Source organism: Trematomus bernacchii, unplaced genomic scaffold, assembly GCF_902827165.1.
Source record: "Trematomus bernacchii unplaced genomic scaffold, fTreBer1.1, whole genome shotgun sequence".
In the NCBI taxonomy this organism is placed as follows: Eukaryota; Metazoa; Chordata; class Actinopteri; order Perciformes; family Nototheniidae; genus Trematomus; species Trematomus bernacchii.
Window position 1 is genome coordinate 2,283,088 of NW_022987839.1, and position 24,762 is coordinate 2,307,849.

At 39.4% G+C, this 24,762-nt stretch overlaps 1 protein-coding gene across 3 annotated transcripts in view; it reads right to left on the reverse strand.

Moving 5' to 3' along the window:
- ankrd12 (ankyrin repeat domain 12) overlaps positions 1-23,190 on the reverse strand; it is a 33,130-nt gene extending 9,940 nt beyond the window's left edge. For 2 of the 3 annotated variants that reach the window (XM_034153053.1, XM_034153051.1), the window contains exons 1-7: positions 22,992-23,190; positions 8,565-8,678; positions 6,353-6,503; positions 4,059-4,199; positions 1,749-1,952; positions 1,305-1,447; positions 662-809 (exon numbers count right to left, since the gene is read on the reverse strand). In XM_034153053.1, the coding sequence (XP_034008944.1) occupies positions 662-809; positions 1,305-1,447; positions 1,749-1,952; positions 4,059-4,199; positions 6,353-6,503; positions 8,565-8,624 (847 nt within the window). In that variant the 5' untranslated portion in view covers positions 8,625-8,678; positions 22,992-23,190. Of the gene's footprint in view, positions 1-661; positions 810-1,304; positions 1,448-1,748; positions 1,953-4,058; positions 4,200-6,352; positions 6,504-8,564; positions 8,679-22,975 lie in introns of all 3 variants that reach the window. The other variant, XM_034153052.1, reaches the window with a different exon arrangement.
- Positions 23,191-24,762: the final 1,572 nt, after the last annotated feature.

Consider the following 24,762-nt stretch of genomic DNA (forward strand, 5'->3'; position numbering starts at 1 on the left):
TACAATCAGAATCAGCGTTTATAGAAAAGTAAGGGTTTAAACATACAAGGAAGTTACTCTTAGTTTAAAAGAGAAATAAACATAGCGATGAAGAATGGGACTAAAATAAACTAGAATTTGCTTACTATTCGATAGACCATTAACCATGTACATAAAAAGAAACACTCAAATGTTATCACCTCATCATTTTAGCCAACTTGTGTGATATTCGTGAGTTATGGCCAAAAACGTGTTTCGTGAGTTCAAAACATTTTTAAACAACCATTGTTATTATTAAATGTCAGTGTCTCCCCCCCCCCCCAATGCGCCGCTGCTAGGGGGCGCCAGCCAGGTACCAAAAAAAACAAATGTTCTTATCCCCGCTGCTATGACTCCATCCTAGGGGAAACACTGAACGTTATACCCATATTTACGACGATGTATGTCAGAGTAAAGCCCTAAGCACATTGTCGTCCAAGCCGTCTGGATCATTAACAATGAAACAACATGCACACACCAGGTGCTTTCCAAGTAGTAATAAAGTAGGTCTTCTACTAATTTTGTTTATCTTTGTGTGTATGAATTATACTTTTTTCTTTTTTGGATGAATTAGTAGAATAAATACAATTAAAATAAACTTTAAACGGGAGGTAGGCTAAACTCCAAAGTACTCTCTTTATACCTGAAGAGCTTTCCTCTTCGTCCGACAGCGGCACCTCTCCCTTCAGAAGCTGCTCCAGCTCCTGAGAGTCGGCCACGTCCACCGGGCGCTCCCCGCGCTTATTGGCCTGGAAAGCGTTACCGCCGTTGCGTAGCAGCAGTTTCACAATCTGTATTAAATAAAGGAGTATTAAAACTCTCAAAACGTACATCAATGCTTCAGACAAACGTAAAAAAACAGAGATGGTTTAAAGTTAAAATAGCAGCAATCTTAAGATTTAAATTGGATTTTAAACAACTCTCGTTTATAGCAATTCATTTACAACTAATTTCTAATACAGTATGACCCTCGTTGTTTTAAAAACCTATATAGATCATTAGATGCAGCAAATCGTTCTAATATTATACACTTTATAAGTTAGAAAACCATACACAAGAAGTTTTGTTTTTTTAAACCTGAAACCAGCTCACAATATGTTCAATTGTCTAATCATTAATTTCCTTGACTTAACTTTAGAGTATAATTGCTTTTTATGAATTGTCACTGCAGACCATTCCACATCACTCCATATCTCAAGATGAACCTTCTTATAATAATCATTATAATAACATGACTACCGTTAACGTCTATATTATATTTAGGATTATTTGAGTGAAGCTCTTACATCTGTGTGCCCGCTGCTGGAGGCATCGTGGAGCGGCGTGTCGTCGTCCAGCCCCTGCGTGTTCGCCTCCGCTCCCGCTGATATTAACACCTTGGCCACATCGTAGTAACCTAGATTACAGGCTTCATGAAGAGGAGTCCAGCCTGAGGAGGGAAATAAAACAGCAAATAATTAAATCAACTGATAATATAAAACAGCCATTTGAAATGTACATCAAAACGACAGATTTTTGTTTGTTGATCAGGCCACATTAATTGATATGGACATCAAATAAACATGCACAGGCGATAGGGAGATGCACACGGTCTGTTTTGATTATCTCATCATGAGACGTCACCTTTGACTAAGCATCTGTTATTCAGCTGTTGTCGGCTACATGTCATTAATGGCTTCCATGCAGCTACGATGAAAGCTGTTAAATGATCACTTCCCAAAGGATCATACCTGCAAAGTCTTTGACGTTGACGTCGGCTCCCAGGCTAATGAGCTCTTTAACTTGCTTGGCGTCTCCCCGGATGGCGGCCATGTGAAGGGGAGTCTCCCCTCGCTCGTTCCTCTTGTTGACCTTGTCCTTTTGTCGAGACGAGGCGCTGCTGGGGACTTTCTTCTGCACAGGGGTCGTTTGAGAGGGGTGACTGGGAGTAGAGTCTGTGCACAGGCAGAGAGAGGAAAGCACTTAATTGATGCTCGAAGCAGAAGTCTGTCACAGGTTGAGATAACCGCCTGAATTAATGTGCAAGTCACTGGATCAAGCAAGACAAAGAAACTGGCTTCACTGAGAACAAGAAAGACTGTGCTTATAGTATGTGTTGGTGTGATTTGGTACGTTTTTATTAATTGAATAGAAAGACATTTCAGTAAAATATGTATGTGAATTTTTTATTTAAATCTACAGCCAGCAGCTGGTGAGCTTAGCATAAAAGAGTGGAAACATCTAGCCTAACTCGAGCCAAAGAGAACAAATACAGAAATATTCCAGAATCAAATCATTTTAATAAAGCATGCTTTGTATTTTTCACAGATGTTTTTGTGCGTTGCTGTTAGGTAGATTGTGACAGAGCCAGTCTAGCTGTCTATCTTTCTCTCATTTGTTTATTTAAAAAGGAAAATCAACTGTTAGCTCTTCGTTGGGCGGTTACATCCACACATTGATTATGGTATCAAATACTTTCATTAAGTCAGGGGTACTGAGAATAAACTGCATATTATTAGACTAAAAGCTTTCTGTCCATTGTTCCCTATGCTAAGCTACGCTAATCGTCTGCTGCCTCCAGCTTCATATTGAATATAGACGTGAATGTTATCAATCTTCACAGTCAATTCATATCATAAGCCTATGTGTTTATTTCCCACCGTTTCAAACTGTTCCTTTAATGAGCATTTGATTGAGCAACCGCAGTGACACTGGTTTTACTGGAACCTAAAAACCTGTGTGTACTTGTTTAGTCAGCATGTATGTACTAATTGGTCTTACAACTATTCAGAACATATTAACAAGAAACAAACCCATATTACAAAGGTAACCGCACAATGTCCCTTATATAAAGCAGCAGTTTTTACAATTGAACATTTCCTATTGTCAAATAGGGCTGCAACAAACGACTAATTTGATCATCGATTAATCTATCGATTAATTAAACGATTAATCGACTATTCTGACTTGCACAATTTCTCTAACGCTCTTATTTAGCCATCAACTTTTAGACTTAGCTTGAGGTTGTTTTAGGCATGTGGAAACTAACAATGAAGACAATAAAGATGAATACTTGATTCAAAAATACATATATTATTAAATTAACTAAACAAATTGCGAACAAAACTAACATTGCTTTTTATTTAAACTAAATAAATAATATTTCACATCAAAAGAAACAGTGTTTTAACAAATCGTATTAAATAACGTGATGACAGAATTGTAAACAGAATAGCTGAAACTTTAACAAAATAAATAACTCTAAATGACCTCTAATCATTAACCCATGTTTGTATAATCTTGTTAACTCCGTGTGTTGCTGACGTGGAAACGTTACTCGTGGATGTGGCTACAGAGCTACTAGAAAGACAGTCGAACCCGGTGCATTTCTCCGTCTGAATGTGGTGCACTTTTGCAAGATGTTTAGACAAATGGCTCGTGTTACCGCCCTTACATGCTCAACTCTTATTGCACTTTTGGCAACGAGCATTGTCCACATCGAGACATTTAACCACACCTTGGAGTGCTTAGTTCTCTCCGCCATCCCTGCTGTGTGTGTGTGTTGCTGCATGTAGCAGCCGCGTGTGTGTGTAAACTGCCCCGCCCCCTCTCACACAGACGGGGGGGGAGAGAGATCTCGTCTGGATTGGAAAGATCGAAAATACATCATAGACGAATTTTTTTTGTCTTTTTGCATATTAGAAACGAGTTGGCGACACTAAGACTGTGATATAATGTTTATGTCGCAATAATACATATGACATATATTTTTTAAATATCTCCAGTACCGATAAAAAGACCGATAACGTTGGAGCTTAACGGCGCGTAAAACACACGTGATGACGTCACCAACGAATCGACGACTGAATTAGTTGGCAACTAATTTGGTCATCGATTTTAATCGATTAAGTCGATTAGTTGTTGCATCCCTACTCTCAAACAACCTTGAAATATTAGACGGCATGTTCTTGAAAAGCGCCCGGCGGCATGACTCATCCCCTAGTAAATGTGCTCCGAGCCATCTTGAGGATGTGGGTAAGGTGAAAGGGCAGCACACAAACCTGGACTGTTGGCAGTCATCTGCATTAGGAGAGCCATCTGTTTTCGCTCTGACAGAGGATACCCAAACAAAAGGTTGGGAGCCTGGGACTTCTTGCCCCCAGCCTCCTTTTTCACTTTCTTCTTGTCTGGTATATCTTTATCTGCAAAAAAACAAACAAGAAAGATGTTAGACAGTCCGAAAGAAGAGCAATTTCATCGTCACAGTGACACGTTTTCCCTCTTTCGCTTGCATCTGTTGAGAACGCGGAGAAACAGATGACAAGCATGAGGTTTGAAAAAAGGGGGAATTAAAAAAAGAAAGCATTCTCTTAAGCCAGCCAAGTGCCGCCCCCATCGCCATCATTCGGTCGTTACTAAACACAGACATGCGTGAGCTGTAACACGGGCAGATGCAGGGCGGAAACACACACACACGTGCATGTGTGTGTGTGTCTTTACAGCAGCAGCAGAGTGACGTGACTTGTCGAGGACGAGGGGGCTGAGGATCGGGCTGCAGCGATTACCTGCGTATATCCTGCAGGGAGGCACTAATCTCTCTCCCCAGGTCTCACTCGACTGGCCTGGGTCTGAGTCATCTACAGTGCAAAGCAGAGAGGATGGGGAGGGGAGAGAGGAGGGGAGAGCAAGGGAGGGGAGGTGGAAGGGTGGGAAAGCACTGCATTAACGCTCACTCTCTCTCTCTCTCTCTCTCCCTCCTCCTCTCACATGTACTCAAATTCAGACACTCCACGCACAGATTATGAGTCATGGCAACACAGGAGAGAAGATCCGACGTGGTCAGTGGAGTCGTTACTTCAAATGTTTCCTTTCTCTTCCGCTCAACACAGGACCTGAGAGGGAAAGGCTGCAGGAAGGCAAAGCCACCCTCCATGCTAGTTTAGCTTAATAACCTGCGCAACATCAAATAAACTCAGTTTTTCTAAATTGAGGGTTCTCGTCTGTTAGGATGACGCAGGACTAGGGCTGTGCGATTATGCCACAAATGATAATCACGATTATCTTTGGTCAATAATTGATATCACGATTATTAAAAACGATTATCCATTTACTTTGAAAACATCAATTTATTGAAAAAAAAATGTGAACAGTATGTTTTTAACAGTTGATTACCCTGAACTTTAAGTATAATTCAACTGAAAAACCAATAAAAAAAATAATTAAATTTTTTTTTTTTATAAAAATAATAATCGTTTTATTTGAAATACGTTGTTTTTGTAATCGTTACAAAAAAAAAAAAAATCGTAATCGAGATTAAAATACAATTAATTGCACAGCCCTACGCAGGACCACACAATGAAACGCTCTACAGGGGAGATGAAGGGAAATCTACCGGACCTCAAACGGTCTGTAAAACACAGTACTGTAATTACAGATTACACTAACCTATTTTTAGCTCTTAATTCTGATGTAAACAGAGAGTTAAACTTCCAACTAAATGACAGACGATGAATCGTTTATTTACACAAGTAAAATAGGTAGGATTAAGACATCCAGTTAACAATGTCTCCAATGTGAGGCAGAGCAATTTAGTGAAGCATTGTATTTAAAACATTACGATGGCCACCAGGAACTCAAATGGAGCAACTGCCGTTTCCATGCCAGGTCTTACTGGAGAACGCTGCTGGTGTTCACTTAACAGAACTACCCTGCCTGTGTCGTTTTAAAAAGGTCTCAGGAGTTTCCCAAACGAGTTGAATAGGTCATTTTTAGCACACATATTCAAACAAGAGTAAATGGTGCATTTGTTGGAGAGTATATGTGTTTAGTGGTGGGGTAATACACATTTGGTGCCCTAGAAGTGTACTGCAGCACGATGGTTTCACTGCGATTAAATCAACATAAATTACCTCATTTTTAGACACAATTGAAGGTTTGTTGCAAAACAGAATAAATATATGAAGGGCTTTTGGCTACAGAGACATCAGGATTTGACTGAGAAATATTAGGATTATATAAAAGGAACTAGAAGACAATCTAGTTTTGTGTTAAAGAAGGGTTGGGATTCTTAACTATTCTCACAACAAAGTGAACAGCCAAAACTTTAAGGCAAGTAGAAGAATTGATGCTTATCCATTCTCTTTAAAACAACTTTGTTTATATCTTGTTACTCAACAAAACAGTTCATAACTTCATGTCAGATTTTGACCCTGATGCAGAAGAAGTTTAAGCCCCCTGACCCTACAGACAATCCCTAAAGAAAACATGACGACAGGCCAGCAGGGGGCGCTGTGAGGACGTGGCAGCCAGCCAGCAGCATGGCTGTTGAGAGAGGAGCAGGAGGAGCAGCTCTTACCGGTGTCCGAGTCTCGCTCCTCGGCCCGCAGCGGACTGGCCGTGAAGGAGAGCTTGCGCTTCATGGAAGATTTGGATTTCCCTTCCTTCCCCAGCAACTCTCTCCGGTCCAGCTTCGGAGTTTTGGTGAAAGGGGACAACTTGTCTTTACTCTGTGAGAGAGGTGAGGTGGGGAATTAAAAAAATTAAAATCAGGCATTTCAAAACACAGCAAAGGTGTGGCCATGTGTGTGACTAAAGTCTGTCTGTGTGTTTATGTGAGTGTGTGTGTGTATAAACAAAACAGTCATGACAGTAAATAAACTTAGGCAGCCACATTTGAAAAGCTGTGCTAACTAGTTCAACAATTAAAAAGGTTAAAGCCCAGCATGCAGGTTGCACTTCAGTTACGACTAAAGCTTTCTAAAACATGATGCTGACAAAGTGCGGATGATAATACCACAGCGTGTTGTGACTCTGCAACATATTGTTTGGGTCCTGCAGGCAGCGGGTCCTGCAGGCAGCAGGTCTGCTACCATGACTCAGAGAAATCCTGTTACGAAAGCTGGGTACTAGCCAAGTGTGGAGTGAAAGATCCGGAGTGACTAGTTTTAATTTGTTTACACAGAAGGATGATTATATTCTGTTTACATTGTTAGGGGTACTGGGTTTGTTACAATGTGAGAATTTGTGCAAAAAGTTGAACAACCTGAGAAATATTAAATACCAATAGACTTATTAGATTAATGGCTGCCATTAAGTCTTAAAGAAACAGGTGTGACACAAAGGCGTTCCTTTACACATGGTGAAAGAAGCAATTCCTACATTATAGGTTATAATTAAAAAAAAAACAGAAAGCATAGTCTGGGCTATAATTAAACTTTAAAAGCATAACAACTAAATTCACATAACAGGAAAATATCAATTTGATCCCTCCCTCATGCAGCTGCCATTTTCTTTCATGGATGCAGTGTTGGTTTTCATGTTCATATCGAAGCTGGATTCTACGAGAATACTACAAGTATGGAAGATGTGTATTAAATCTGTTCATCGTACGCCACCAGTGATAGCACCCACTGCAGCAGGCCTCAACATTACACCAGTAATGTCTGTATTTTATCACAATGTCTTACAATTCCAGTTACTTGCACTCTGATTTGCAGAGAAGGCTCTTTTTTTCAGTACTAGTACTTTAGTGAGCAGCACTTTGGTGCAGTAAAATACATTTCTGGCAGGAGGAAAAATGTCTGCAGTGTGGTGCTTCTTTGATCTCAGAGAAGCAAAGTGCCAGCTGTGCAAAGCTGAAGTGTCTGGCAGTGGGGAGGGTTAAGATGAGAAACACTTCGCCTTAAAAATAAAAGCAGACGTATATTGTCTTTCTCATTTATGAAGAAAGGGATTATTCAGTTGTGTTCATGTAACAATACGGGACGTGGGATATGGTTCGCTTACTGGTGAATCACATCTGAAATAATAATGATAAAAGCATCAATGTCAACATGTACATGCGAGGCTGGTTGAGCGCAGAACAGGTAAAGGTAATCACAATAGGTAGGAGGTTAAATACGGTCAGTACCCAAATGTGTGCATCTTAAACACATATCTACTGTAACAGCGAGTGGGAAGTGAGTAAATCTGATAAATTATGTTTCACAAAGAATACTTAGAATCATAAAAAAACTGAGTTGTGATTGTTTGGTTAATCACAATTATTATTTGAAAGTATAGTGAGTTCATATGTATTATTTGTTGTAATTGAAGTCGAAATAAATGACGAAACCAGATATAAAACGTATGCTGCGAGGGATTTCCTGACTAAACAGAGGACTCTTGCTAGGATGTCAATATGCTTTAGAACCATATGTTTACATCTGGAACAAACTACCAGAAACCTGCAGGTCCGCTGCAACTCTGACTACTTTTAAATCCAGGCTGAAGACTTTCTTACTTTTAACTTAATTATTCACATCTTACACGGCACTGTAACTTTTATTCATCTACCGGTTATTCATGTTTTATTATCTTTGCTTTTTAATGTTTCCAATGGGTTTTATGCTCTTAATGTCTTTCATTTTTCTAAAGCACTTTGAATTGCACATTGAAAAGGGCTATATAAATAAACTTGCCTTTAGCACAGTTGCATCGTGTAGCCCTCTATGCTAACAGTAAACAATGATAAATAGTATTATTCTTTGCGTCATCAGTGCTAGTTTCTATTGCATGTGTTCACATACCTTCTTCCCCCCCTGTTTATCCACCATGGCTCCATCTCTGTCGCTCCCAGGTTTGGCCATGGTGCGGCACCTGACTAGCTGCGACAGCTACAGCTCAGTCGGTTCATCATGCACCTGGAGACAGAAAACCACAGCAATGAGAAACATTCCCTCGCTGCCACATCGCAGTCTGGGTGACAGTTACACATGCAAGGACAAGAGGCATGTTTAAAATACAGTAACAATTACATTCTTCCGAGACTGTTTACAGGCTAGACTCTCAGCTAATAGCAGTGGAAACAAGCTAAGTAAGGAAAAGTCAATTAACCCTGAAGAAAGCTGGAGTGGCCACTCAGCTGTGTTTAAGGATATACTTTGAGTACACCAGTAATCAGGGATTTTTAGTGAAATTTCCATTCCTCTTCTTGAGAAAGACCCTAAAAAGAAGCATGCAGGAAATAACCACACAAGGCAGCATGAATCACAGCTTTAGGGACTCTTAAACTCTAAGAGGAAAACATCTCTGAACACTGTCACTATGGTCTACTCATCATTGTAACCGAGCTTCTCTCTGATGTGGTTTGTGTCGGTGAAGTCACACATGCAGCAGAGTCACTATGAGCGCCTGCAGTGACGAAGGAAGTGCAACACTCAGCCGAACATGCACACAAAAGGCGACTTGACATGGCATGTGTCAGTTATCTTGTCACATGAACATCGCCAATTTCAGTCACAAGATCCTCTTTGTGGTGTACTTTCCATGAACTTTCCCTGCTTCTCTTTTCTTTAACACAGTCTCTGAACTGATTGGACAGAAATAGCATATTTTGAGCCCAATGAAAGTACCGCAAACTGTGAACTCTACATTAGGAAACCTGAGAGATTAGTTGTGAAACAGCCTCCACAGAATGAATGGGACAGCCCCATTACTCAATTTGCATCCAGTTACAACTTTACAATAGTCCATACAAAACTAGAATGATTATTTTCTGTATTGCGGCTATTCACACAGAAAACAAGGTTTTTACTGGGGTTGCCCACTCTGCTAGAAAGAAAATCCCAATTCAAGGGATTTCTTCAGCAGGTTTCCCCCATCAGGGCTGAGCGTCATCTTGATTGAATAATGGAAGTATATTGATTAACCCTTTACTTGTTTTTTATTCCACTGGCTTCAGCTTCTTAAAATGTGAATATTGACGTTTTCATAGACTATCATTACAGTTCACAGTATTCATTTGGTTTTTGTCCTGTGAGCCTGAGAAATTGCAATTGCCATTTTCCCTCTAATTTCTCCTTCTATATAAAATTGTAAAAATAACAATAAAGATTAAGCAAATTACTGTCAGGGTTTAGAGCCGCATAATTATAATACCCAATTTATTTAAGCCAAAAATTGCCATTTATTACATCTTAAAGGTAAGAATGGAGAAACCAGCTCGAGTGCGCTAGAATTTGAAAGTACGCAGCCGAAAAAAATCTGCCCATTCCCTCAGACTTCCTTACAGAGCCCCTCCTCCAACACACACGAACGCGCACATGACCAATGAGGGCACGAGATAAATTTGAGCACAGATGGAAGGCTGACAGGCAGGTAGGCCATCCAGTTATTTTAGCCGGGCCGGCTCAGATGATTGGTCCAGCTTTTTACAGCGCCACAGATGACATTTATTAATGTATTTATTGTCAAAGCATTTAATATATTCATTGCTATCGGGATGTTAAGAGCATTCCATGAAATATAACAAAAAGTGTTTCTGAAGTGAATTACCTACCCCACCTTTAAATAATTAAATGTGCACTCAAAATCAGTTGGAAAAATAATGTGGAAACAGCTCAACGTTATGTACAGCTTTCCCTTTTCTGTGGGTTCGTATACATGTTAAGGTTCAAAACTGACAGGACAAGGGTAGCCACAATCTCAAAATGACCAGCTCTCAAAATCTCAGAAGTACATGCAAGACTAGCAACTGTGCTGCTAACCAACGTAAGATGTGACCAAATGCTTGGAAATGTGTGTCTTGTTGCTTTTGAATAACAACCAAGACAGAAAGACAGAAGTAATGGACTACATTGTAAAGCTTCTGCCTTGAGAACCAAACACACTAGACCTATAAAACAGTCAACAGTGACGCAATTAACTGCGATGACAGTACAATTAATCCTTACACAAGTACAGGACAAAATAAAAAAACAAGACAACTGTGGCTGAATGCATCATACTGTAGTCCTTAAAATAAAAATCAGTCATTATGATAACAAGCCCGGACTAGAAGTTCATAAACATCACCTTAGCATGGGACAATTATGTGGCGTAATCGAGGATTTATGGGAAAGCAACATGACTTACAAGTTTAAACAGCTCAAGTGCATCAGGACAAAAAGGCTTAAACAGAGAATCAAACTTCTGTTGTTGTAACCCGTTTGTGGTTGACATTTATACATGTATGCACTGCGAGGTCTCAGTTTAACTTGGATTTTCCAAATATAGGTACCTGTGATTTTTGTATTGTATTTTCCCGGGGAAATTGTGGAAGGTTTTTTCAGCATTATCTGACTTTAATGACCAAAATAATGAATCACTGAAATGTATGAGGATAACCATTAGGCCAGTTTTTTTGTGTTACCAAATATGCAATTAATCAAAGTTAATCAAGCTTTTTGTATTAAATATTGATAAAAACTACAACACTGTTAAAATGATTAAGCGTTCATTTAGACAGCTGGGTAGATCTTAACAGTCGCACATAACCGTTGCCTTGCCAGATAGAATCCAGTCCGTCTGGTTTTCAGCAATAAATTGCCACGAATAGGAAAGCTAGACTTCTCAGAGGAATCCAACATTTTGTTTCCTCAGATACCTTTACAACCTTTGCTGATCCTAAGTAATAGCACAGTGTTGACAGGTATCACAGCCCTGCAGCTGAGCTGAGGCCAGTGAGAGGTCCGTCATTAGTCAGCAAATCGCCGGTATGCAGCAGCATCGTCATTCAGGCGGCTGAAAGGGAGAACTGAGCAGCCCAGAGTGAGCACGTTGGTGTAAAGAGGCTAATGTAAGGGGGGGGGTATTAAAGCGGTATGGACAGGCCGGGACCAGACCAGAAATTACGCTGACAGGACTCCAATCTGGCCCAGAGAAGAGGCGAGGAGGGTGCGACTATAATTACAGAGGTATTTGGGCAATCGCCAGTTTGGCATTCTCGTTCACTGCCGTTTCATGAGCAGATCAGGGCTGCATGAGCTCCTGCGAGCGCTGCCATTAACCTTGGGCTGTTTCAAGTCTAGATCAAACCGAGCCTTGATGACTACTACAGTTCACAGAGACTGAGATTAGTTTGACATTGGATCCCTTACAGCAACAGTAATAGCAACAGTTATCTAACCCACTTAATTCCAATGAAACAGACTATCAAAGTGCAAAATCATGACTGTGAAAAGATGAGATATCTACAGCAGAGAAAAAGGTGCCACACTAAAGACGGTGTAGTTTGAGATGCTGAGGCGAGAATAGAAATACAATCCATCAATTCTCTAAAATAGTTGCTGATATACTATTCTTAAATTGTATAAGCTAAAGAAATAAATCACAAAATGTATTTGTTTCAAATGTAGAATTGTGAGGATTGCTTTTGCATCTTTAAAAAGTGATGATGAATATAATATCTTTGGGGGGGGGGGGGTTTATCGTGTTTTGTACGACAAAGGGATTGAGAAAATTGTCACATGTCATATTTATCTTGTTCTGATGTTTCGCAGAACACGCAAATAAAAGCATAATTCAGAAAAATGACTCGGAATAAAATAGAAAAATTATAATAATCATTACTTTGAGCCTGTGTTTATAGACCAATCGGTCCAGCTCTAAGATACAATCCTTCTGTCCAGGTCACTCAAACCACGTGCTGTTTGCCATGTTGCCACAATATTGTGAAAGTTTTAGTGGATGACTGAAGCATGGTGGCCATCAGGGCCGGAGGTCAATTTATTTTTCAGATTATGCGATTTAAAAATATGTAACACAGTTCCTAAATTATCCCCTTTAAGCCCGGGCATAACGAACACTAGTAATGAAAAATGTGGGTCTGAATTTTTCAAATACTAAATATACTGCAAGTCAAGTCAGAGAAATCCTGAGTTAAGTGCGATGGCTGCACTGCTGGTCCCTCTGAGAAGCAGATGTCTCTCTGTATTTATTTATAACCTGGTGTTCCTGCACTTTAACTCCACTGGTTCCTCACTAACAACAATAACAACCTTTTCCCTGTAGTGCTGGAGCATGTTGGCCCTGACAGCAGAGCGGCTGCTGTTCTTGCGTGCGTGCAGCGGTTTGAGGAGTTAGGGGGGGGGTGGTGAAGAGTGTGGTGGTCGTGTAACTGGGATAGATGAAGAGCACACACAGTACGGTAATCTGATCCACAGACTGCAGGATGGGACAGGGAGGGAAGAGGGCTAAGAATAGCAGGGAGCCTGACACACAGAGCGCAGAGTACGCTACCACCAGCAGCATTACTCCACTACAGCTTCCAGAGTACTCCCTGCTGAGAACACACACACACACACACACACACACCATGGAGAACATACATGCTGCACACAAAGGAACCTACAAGAACACAAGCTATGAATAAATCACCCTCTTAACAAGGTTATAGAATGATACAAATAAAATAAGTGGATTATTAGCGGAGAATTCTGAAATCTACATTAAAGCTAGGTTTTTAAAATAGGAGGAAGGCAAATCCTGCACACTACACTTGCTGCGACAGTAAACAGCCGGTCACGTGGTTGTGGTCCTGTATGCCGTCAGTTTAAATGATGGGGGAGGTCTCTCAGATGCGCATCCACTCCTAGCGTTCGTCTCCTCCGCCTCTGACTCCCTAATGAGTAGCAGGACAAAGCCAGGCGCAAAAACCTATTACTGAGACTAGGGGAGAGGGGCAGGAGAGGCAACAATAGCCAGCAAAGAGACAGCCATTTTCAACATGATCACACACAGACCAACAGCATACATGTCTATATAATGTTCCAATGCTTGTGCTAGCCATGACATAAATACCTCGACAAATCTGTTCTTTGCCCAAAAAATGCCCCGTTATATTATTTCTCTTATGGAAAAACTAAATAAGAGGATCCAATTCTGCCAACAAAATGATTGTTTAAAATTATGGAAAATATCTAAATTCCAAAATTATTTAGTTGATGATTTATCATATAGAAACACAAATATTTGCTGGTTTAGTTCATTCTAAATGTCTTTATAAATTGGAGATTTGTTTTATGCCTGTAATCAAAATAAAATGGCAATTTTAAAACAATAACAATATCCGCTTGTAGTTTTTGTATCTATCCATTTAATATTTGATGGAACAAAAGATCAATTCATTAAATACAACTGGATGAATTACTGATTGTAACAGGGATGTTCTGTCCATAAGCTTTTATTTATATGTAGGGATGTCAGAAGAAGATATTCCACAAATATCTACCGCTGGTACCAGAGGTATGGTCATCGCTCAATACCAATATCGTTACGGCGTAAACTCCCTATCCACTTGTCCTGGTAATGATCATTTTTCCCCCTGGATAATGCTCATTGTAAAAAGGACATCAATTCCATGTTGAAATCGGCAGAAGGAAAACCATTGAATGTTCGCTGTTAGCAGCTGATAACGGAGGTGTCATTGAAATGCATTACGGTGCATTCAAACTCTATTCAGCAAATACAGGCTGTGTGAGGCCTCTGATAAGATTCCCTGGTAAACTGAATATCTTTGGGTTTTGGACTGACAAAACATTAAAGACATCACCTTTGAATGAGAAACATTTTCACTATTTTCTGACATAAAATGTTGGGTTGACTACCCAAGTATAATGCACAAAATAAAATGCAAAAACATCATAAGCCTGCACATTCATTTGAAAACATACGATAGAAATAGTCATGCCGTCCTTATCTCTTCACATTCTACCAAATTCAAAAGCATAAAAATGCATCAACACAATAAGTGCAGCTTTCTTTCTCCAATCACCACTGGGTCATTTGAATTTATTTCGACATGGAAAAACAAACAGCAAGTGTCACTGGATGCCTGGAGGCGTCTGTTCACCTCTCCCTACCCTAACCCCAGACAGATGAAACGCCTCCTCAAAACCAGAATGCTTGGCCTTCGTTCCAGTGGTTGTTTTGGTTGCGTAAAGAGTGAGCCGTGTTCCTGGGAAGAGGTGGAGACTGGAGAGGCTCTGATAAAAACTCCCCCACATGGGAAAAGCATTGGTTAACATTGCCAGTAATGGCAAGTAAATTTATAAACAGACACAGGACAACTCCGGCCAAAATGTTACATAAGCAGATAGATTTGATCAAGGCACCAGCTCTCATAGATGCCATTTGGTGGTTAAAATTAAACCACCTGGTCACCTGTCAAAATGTTCATTTAATAAAACCAACAGACTTCCATTTTCTCCTCAATCTACAGAACATTAAGCATACTCAAGGGTAAATCATGTTAGTTGGGCATAATTACTTTTAGGAGACCACATTGTTTGGCTTGATTCAAAATAATCCAAGCATTAAGCTGTTGTAAGACCCAGACATAATGTACTACTATGTGTCCTAAATGTAATATTGTTATGTAAGATTGAATGCTGAACCGTTTCACAGCCTTAGTCGTCACTTAAAAGCTTCCATAAAAACAGGAATAGACCTACATTTACAAGGGAGAGGCTCAGGGCATGTCTTGCACACAAATCAAAAGCCTCATAAAATATTCTAATGTTTGTACACCAGAGGCATAAATAGGGTTAACTTTACTAGCAGGAGACGAAGGCTCAGCTCATTCAAACATGGCCATTAAAATAGGTATAAAAGAGTCTGAGAGCCTTAAGAAGCCTACCACCACTGCTCTGAATGTAGGTTAATGATCCGATACACAAGCAGCGGACAAGAACAATGAAGCCTTTACTGATTATGGGTTAAAAAAGGAGGGGTGGGGGATTGCAGGAGGGATTAGAGCAAAGGTTAGGACCTAGACGTGGGTCTTGTTCTTATTTCCACCGCAGCGCCAAGCTCACATGACTGGACATAACACTGGGCAACTGTTGCTGTTCAACTTTTAAGGAAACGTATCAATCAATGTTTACTTATATAGCCCAATATCAGAAATGTTACATTTGTCTCAGTGGACTTCACAGTTTGTACAGAATATCAGTATGACAATACGACACCCTCTGTCCTTAGACCCTCACACCGTACAAGCAAAAACTTCCAGAGAAACCCCACAGTTTAAGGGGAACATGGGAGAAACCTCAGGGAGAGCAACAGAGGAGGGATCCCTCTCTCTCTCCCAGGAAGGACAGACGTGCAATAGATGCCGTGTGTAAATTGAATATACGTATAACAATATCAACAGCAAAAATCTTAGCAGTAGAAATGGAGAAACCTAATTAAAAACTCATAAATAACATTTGGTTCATTTCTCTAAGAATGGTCCCTTTTTAACTCATAAGCAGACAAAAACAAAAGCAGCAATGAAAACATTGAGTTCACGGCTTTTTCACCGAGCCAATTAATATAAGCCTGAAGCCACCCACATGACTATAAAACAAAATGCATCTCTAACCAGGTGTCACAACCTCTAGGTGTGCCCAATTTACTGGGTCTGACTGAATGAGCAACTAGCAGGCCTCATTCTCAAAAAATAAACCATGGAGGGAAATGTTGTCAGTTTTCATCATGACATTCAAGACGTGACTCCATCTACACCTGCCACATCCCATTTGGCTCGATAAGATGTTGATCGGATCACAGGCATGACACATGGCTGCTCCAGCTCTGCCTAAACCACAGCTTTGCAGAGCCAGAGCCTTGCCGAGGTCAGTGTGTTAAGGTTGACACAGCAACCCTGTCTTTAAACTGTCTGAAATGCACACTATTGAGCAAACAGAGCCTGTGATCAACAGCCATGCAGCATAAACATTAGTAGCAGTTTCATGTCACTGCATACACCCTTGGGCTTTTAAGATAATGGAGATAAAGCCATACTCTATACTGAGCAGACTCAGCAGTTCACTTCTCCTACTTTATTGTGAACATTAATAATAAAATAAGTTGACACACAGGTTAACCTTCTCCCAGTGTTTTTATTGCACAATGGTACAAAAAAAGATCACTTGGCAATAAAAAGAGTGTGTGCTCACGACTAGGAAAGAAAACAAGAAGAAACTCTCTCCGTTTTAAAATGTTATAGCAGCACAGCTTTTCTTTTAGCAAGAAACAATGTGGGTTTGGACTTTGCAGTTAATGATAACTTCCTTCATACATTTTTGCTGATTAGTTGCTAAATTAACAGATTGATTAAATGGTCAGAATATTTCAAAAGCTAGTGGTCTTGGATTTTAAGTACATTTTATAATTATATGTTTGCCCCCAATACAAGTTTAAATGTCTGTAAATTGATTTGAAATGGCCTTGATTATGAAGTGTGGTTTATAAATATGTTTCTTGCTTTACTTATGGGTCTAAGGCAGATAACATTTGACTTAATACAAATATAATGTTGTAATGTAAAATCTCTGTTATTTATAACGGTTAAATAGTTCATAAGACACCAAGTTTAAAGAAAATAAGAACAGGTTTAACTTGAATGTACATGCTCAATGTTTAACCACATTGCATCCACGACTACACGTTGGAAAGAAATTCAGGTCAAAGCCATTTTTAATTCTACATAGAAAGGAGTGGAACAAATCCAATCAAAGACTTACACAGAAACCATCCTGTGAATAAACTCATTAACCTGTGTTGCAGCAGGAGGATCCTCAGCCACCAGAAAGCACGGCCATCGTACGAGCCAGGGTAAACAGGGTATGATCGCTTTCTTTGGCCTCAGCAAAGTGAAAGAAGTCCATTATTGTAGCCCGTAAACCACATGCCCCGTATCAAATTGTCTTTTTTTTCCTTTTAAACTATCAGCATTCACTACGATCCGTCTGACTCAGACTGGTAATTCATAAAAGGATACTTTAAGGGCTCATTAATAATTGAAAACCTAGAAAGTTGTAATATTACAAACAAGCTGTTCCTTCTTTCTGCATCGTCACGCTGTATTCGCTGCAGGAAGGTCACAGGCTCTCAAATTCATTAGAAGCACATGGTGGATTATCAAGAAAACATTAGCCGTTACACGCCGAGATACTGCGCTCCACGTACCAAACAAAAACAATGCTCTACACACATCCAGTTGCTGGCAAAGACTAGCACACGTTGTGTAATCAGGAGGCTCTACCCGCTTCACATAAAGATACACACACACTAACGCACACACGCTGTGCCTCTTGAAGACGCAGATACTCGGCTGATGGAGCCAACTGCAGATGCCAGGCTAGAGGCACTTCATATCATAAACAGCACTGGTGCTTTCAATCTCGTTTGAACTGCAACACAATAAATGTGCCTTTCAACTTAAAGTGAAAGTAATACAGAGCAGAATTTGTATTAGGTCTGAAAATTAGGAAACTGCCCTTGGCTCTCTGTGTTGTAGGACATGTATTTATATATTACAAATCATATGAGCCTTCAACATAACCAAGTAAGGAGGAGAAGAGTAGAACAAAAATGTACCGTTTTGGGGGTTTTCCCTAAAGACATTCCCCTGGTGTGATCACTAAAAACTAAAAAGAGGAACTGCATTCATAGTTTGGTAAATGCCAATACTTTCACAGCTCTATTACAGCCAACATGTTTGTCTTGCTGATGAAGTGCTGCAAGATGGCAGAAGGATTAGACATAGAAGATAAAACATAAGTCTGATCATCTCAGTGAGCCAGGCTAAGCCTCTCATGGGAAAGGTCTTTGGTACAAAGGGCACCAACTTTAGGAGTCATACTGGCTCTTATGATTCACATGAAAGAGAACTGATGTTCACACCGGAGGAAATGAGTTTGTCCACCATTGCTGACCATTTATTGTGTTACTTCATTTGCATTTCTATCTTTTTCCAGGTAGAATAATGATTGGTTGTAAGGCATAAGACATCGTAAAATATATATTTCCATTGTTCTATGAATAAAAACGGTTTACAAAGTTTGATATCTTATCCATCCTTAAAACTAAAATAAACAACCAAATCCATCCCAATGAAAATACAACTCTAAAGCAGAACACAAGGGAATACTGTATGTCATTACATAATTGTTCCTGCTTTACAGCACCCTGGTCAATACCCTATTCTCTAACTAAGAGGCTTAAGGTCTGCCTGGGAAGGCTATAGTGGCCACGGTTTAGTTTCCCCAGTTACACATACAGTAGATTTCTGTGCTCGCTTTCATTTAGAAAATGTCTAATTTCAGTGTGACTGGACACCAGGTCCTTAAGCCTGGCTGTGTTAATACAAAATATAAATTTCTTTAAATCAAATCAAGTTTTATTTATAAAGCACATTTAAAAGCGATTTTTGGTCGAGCCAAAGTGCTGTACATGTAATAATAATAATAATTTCTTGTGTTGCAGCTGCATTGCTTTTGGTCTTCCCTTCTCTCTGCTTGTATGAACCTTTGTCAAACCTGATGTGACTGCAGACCCTCCCTCATCTGATTTTCATTATTATGTTTTCTTGCATTCAGTTTTCATATTAATAGATTACGCCAATACATTTAATACAGAACTTAATGCTATTGTGTTAAGAATACAAATACAATCCCTGTATTGATCATGCCTGTAATCATTGATATATGACAACAATACAATTGACTCGGGAGTTCCTTCCATCAAACCAAATACGCCAAAAAGGTCTCCAAGCTGTGCCAACAAATGACGACTGTCAAACTGTGCAGACACACTGTGGGTAAGCACTAGAAACAAAGCCAACGTCTGCGAGAAAGATGGCTGTGCAACATTGAAAGAAAAATCTCTAGAGGAGCAGCAAAAACAAGATCAAAATGAGTCAGTCAAGGAAACCCTTCGAGAAATTACAAGGAAGAGGAAATTAACATATCCATCACCCATTCTGACAATAAAAAACCCTTCACTCCAACCAAACAGCACATACGCAGATACGTGGCTTATGAAATTGCAAGTCATCAGTCAAGGTCAACCAATATTTGGCTTTGGCCGGTGTTAATTTCCCTGTATATGTGTAGTGTGCATAGAAATGTCATGGTGGCAAAAGCCGATTTGTTACAATCAAAATTAATACTTTGAAAAGCAATGTTTTACAGTGGTTGCAGCATCACATTACACTGCTTGTTGTGATGATATCGTTGGGAACTGAAACTTGATTCCAAATTTGAAACCAATACAAAATGGCAAGAACTAATAATATTATTGTTCTGCTTATCGAATGCAACCACACTAACCGGTACTTTTTCTGGACTGGATGACTATGTGCAAAGTGATACCCTTTGTTCTGTTTTGTCTCTGCACTAATAGGTTGAGATGAGTTGTGAAGTTGAAAAAGGCAGGCAGTCCACAAATTGGCTTTAATATCTTTATTATGTTCATGTCTCATGTTCATGACGTAGACAAGGCTGAAACAAGCTTCATCGTATTCCACAGTGACGTCAACAACACTTTCTCAAATGTTCAGAGATTTTTAACTAGAAGTGCAACACAAAGACAAAGCTGGTTGCAGCACTTCTTATCGAGATGGACGCACATGCTCCCTTCCCCATTGGGAAGAACTGAAAAGACACTGGCGCAGACATAACCCGCTATGCTGACAAATGCCATGACACAGTTGCCGCAGATTTGTAGGCTACACATGCATGTGAATGTCCTGTTCCACCACATACCAAAAGGGGAAGAATGCAGGAAGAAAAGTGCAGGTTAAATGGTACGTATAGCAGAGTATGTATAATGCACACAGAGAAACTTTGTGGTGCTTTGTTGCTAAATATATTACATATCCGTACCACATTCTTAAACTATAACCTTTGGGACAAGGTTATAGTGTGAGCTTTCTTATTCATTCTCAGGCAAATTATGTAATGCATAATTACATGCATTAATGTAATTAAAACTAAATCCAAACTAAATCCAATAAGGATTGGATTTAGTTGCCAATCCTTGTTGGCAACTAAATCCTTAGTTGCCAACAAGGATCTTCATTCTCAATGGTAGTTGAATATTGATGTCTTTGCACTAACCTAACATAGAGACTAAAAGAATACTTATTAAGAACGACCCCAAAAACATGTTAGGGGCATCGAGCAGACTATCAACCCTGGCAACAAATACCACATTTGCATCTAAAACATCACCAAACCAATAGAAGAGTAAGATTACAAAGTTTTAAAGGTTGTTTATCTCTCTGCCGCCAGGGCTATGACTTGCAACATTTTTGTTTATCGTAGTACCTATATTAAAAAGGTACTGAAAGTGCTAATGATAGCAGGCCAATGAATAATAGATTACTCACCGAAATCTCACCCCAAAACATGTTACGTATTCCTATATCATAACATACTTTGAAACTTAGCTCCCCTCAAACGAACTTGCAGATGAGTTTTAGAAACAATAAATAATTAAAATGTTGTTACGGAATAAATCTGACAGTGAGTGTCAGATTAGTAGAAATCAAAACATGTCGAGTCATGGGAGACTGAAAAGACGCAGGTTGTCAACCCTATGTACATTACCACAGTCGATGTTATCAATTACTTCTTTATCACTGTGACGATGAGTGAAATTACTAAGATATGTGTTTAATTTCAGCTGAAATTACAATTTGGTAAACTTCCCGTCTTCCTCGTTACTTTGTTAAATATTGGATGGCTTTGAGGCCAATTTGCAATATTACTATAAGGATATGTAGTAGATATGTTGTTCTCTTGTAACCATTGGGTTAATGAAATAGCTATTCAGCAATCATAACATGTTTACCATTGTTTTGCTGACATAAGCGATTTATTCTTGGGGGTACTTCTTTTGTAATCACAAGTAGAGCGAAGAAATAGAAACGCAAACAGCCCTGTCTTCCTAATCTTGGCAATTCCATCATGGTTGGGCATTTTAAGGTTCTCTCTGTCTATGCCATATAACAAAAGACATGTCATATAATTTACATCTGTCAAATACTGTTGTAATTTGAAGTCTATGTGAATAATGTATTCATACTGTTTAAATAATCTTAAATTGTGGTCGAATGTATTACTCCAAGGCAAAATATATAATCAGGCATACGTGATTTAAATATAATGGCAATTTAATCACGGTTTTCTACTGCTTTAGGTGTATGTGAGATTTTAAAAGGGTAATTGTAATGTTTATTAATTCGGTCCACACAAAATAGCTCTTTAACTTCAGGTATTTTACATTCAAGATCGACGTTTTGTTGCTTCAGATCGGTCGCAATGCAAAAACAGGCATCTTTTGTATCAGGCAACACACCCCCAAGATGTCACAGTCGTTGGCTGGGAGGCGCAAGCTCCTAGTTATTCAAGCTATGCTAGTTCCTTGTATGAATTAGCAAAACATATCTATACATTTACACCATATTCAGAATATATATCAAGATAAAACATGCGCTGGCTGTAGATAAACGGTGGCGTTGGTTAGCTCATTGCAGACAACAACACCCACCTCACGGTAATGTCGCTAGTATTGCCTTCAATGCACAGCCAGCAATATGTTGTTGTTCCCTACCTCCCTAAAAATCTGCACATTCCTCAACTTTAAAAATACGATATATTGCAGTTGTCATACATTTTTTGTACTTAGTGTTTTTGTATATTTATATTTGGTGTAAATACTTGTCTTTATTATTTTTCAATGTTAATAAGACATTTCTTTATATAATCGTTATACGTTTGCACTTTGCACTACCAAACACCGAAGCAAATTCCTTGGATGTGTACACGTACCTTGCAATAACCTCAATTATAATGGTGATTGAGCGCTAAAATGTTCAACTGGGTTTGTAAACATAGCGACCTAGTGTATAATTACATCCTGAATGCGTTGCACAATGTTTTGTACCGACTCTGTGGCCAGCATACATTATATTAATGTTTTAATAGCAATATAAAACACGAGAGCACAGCACAGCCTGAGACAAAAGCCCACTGCAGCCCCTTCACTGCCCTCACAGCGTTCCCCCTCCCCAGCGCTTAATCTAGCTAGCTAGCAAGCTCCTTTCCAGCCCGACACAGCAGCCTCGCTGGCTGGGGCTAACCCTCTTGCTTTGCCCCGACATTTTCCTTTCGGCTTTCTGCCCCCTCGCTTCAAAAAAGAAGGGGCAGTGAGCCTTTTAAACATATACACGACTACAATTCTCAATGTGTGTAACGCACGTGGCACACAAACTATACCAAGCCCACGCGAACACATAACATTCGATTTTCGCACGCACTTAACTTCACGTTAGCTTACTGTTAGCCTGCTAGCCAGATGGCTAACGTTAACGTTTTTGCCCCGCTTAAGATTCAATCAAACAACTAACCTTGTGTTGCGCTTACCTTCAAACTGGGTCGCACGTATCCCACGGACTCATTCACGTTCGACTATATGTGAATATTGCGCAATATAAACAGTTATTCCCTAAATATTGGACGTTATAACCGTAGCCTACGGCTGTGTGACGTTCATCGCTGGTTTTTGAAAACATCCCAGCCGTTCGTCGCCCGTCCTCTCCGAGAAAAGCCCCAGCAAAACATACAAGCGGCGCTCTGATTGGTCGAGGAGATACATGTGACCGCGTGAGCCCCCACCGAGCTTATAAGGGCTGCGTCTGCTGGATAGACTGTAGATGGGTATGTGTGGAAACAACGATTTAACTCTTTGTTTTATCGATAATGTGAGTAAATCTGCACCTTTAATGTTAAGAATATGCTCCGTGCTTTCATATTGTGCCAGTTAGAAGCGTTTAAAACAATCGGATATTAGCTTGAATGTGAAGGAGATCAGTAATGGACGCTTGACGTCATCTTTTCCGTTGCGGTTAGTAGAAACTTTCTCGAAGATCAAGGGTTTAGGATATTTTTATGGATCCTATATTGAGCATGGCTTAACAATTTGGTGACAATTTAACTAATGAACCGCGTAAATTCTGCCCCTTTTTCTTTTGACCCGCCAACTCATTGTGTCAGTCAGCTTTGAATTGGTTGCGCAGTGACATTTGCATCATGGAGTATGTGTTCTGCGCATGCGTCATGGTGCATAATATTGTATGTTGCAGAGCAGGCTTGTTGAAAGTCGCAAAGGAAACAGGACTGGGGGAGGGGCGCGAGGGGCACCGGCGGCTAGACACGAAACACGCCACCGGGGCGGGATGCAAATGACAGGAGCAGTTGTAGGAAGAATAGGGGGTGTGAGTCGAGATTCGAGAAGGGTTTATCATATAATGGCTTGACCGGATTAATTTAGTAGATACCTGGAATTTATGAATGAGTCAAACTGCATTGTAGCATGGCTATAACTACATAGTAGGCCTTCGTAGCCTCACATACTCAAAACAATAACATATGGACACTTTTGAATATGTGAATGTAGATATAATCATTTAAGATCATTCATTGACTTTTGATGTTATTATTCATTATGAATTACCAATTTCTTTTGGGATATTTCTAAAATAAATGTGATGAATTATGTATTATTATATTTGAAACATAGATGATAGTCAACAATGGCATGTGAATCCTGAATGATTTGCAGAAAGCATAATCATTCAGTTACAGTCATATTTGGTAACAATACTTCACTAGGGTTTATCATATAATGGCTTGACCGGATTAACTTTGAAGATATTTGGAATGTATGAATGAGTCAAACTGTATTGTAGCATGGCTACAACTACATATGGACAATTTTGAATATGTGAATGTAGATATAATCATTTAAGATCATTCATTGACTTTTTGTTATTATTCATTAATTACCTATTTATTTTTGGATATTTGAAACTTGGATGATAGTCAACAATGGTATTTGAATCTTGAATTAATTGAAGAAAGCCTATTATTCAACTACACTCATAAGTGATACAATTGCATACCATTACCATACATATTAAAATTAATGTACTCTTTGACATAAGGAAAACATTATTTTGTGACCACTATTGTACTAATTCTTTCTCTATTATGAGATGGACTTGTATGCTAACATTTGAAATGCACATGTCTCTTAAAATACAGTTATATATGGTGTATGGCTTCCCCAGATAAACTTAAGATGTATCTAGAATTTATTAGTTCAAATATTATTTGAACATGGCTATAACTACAA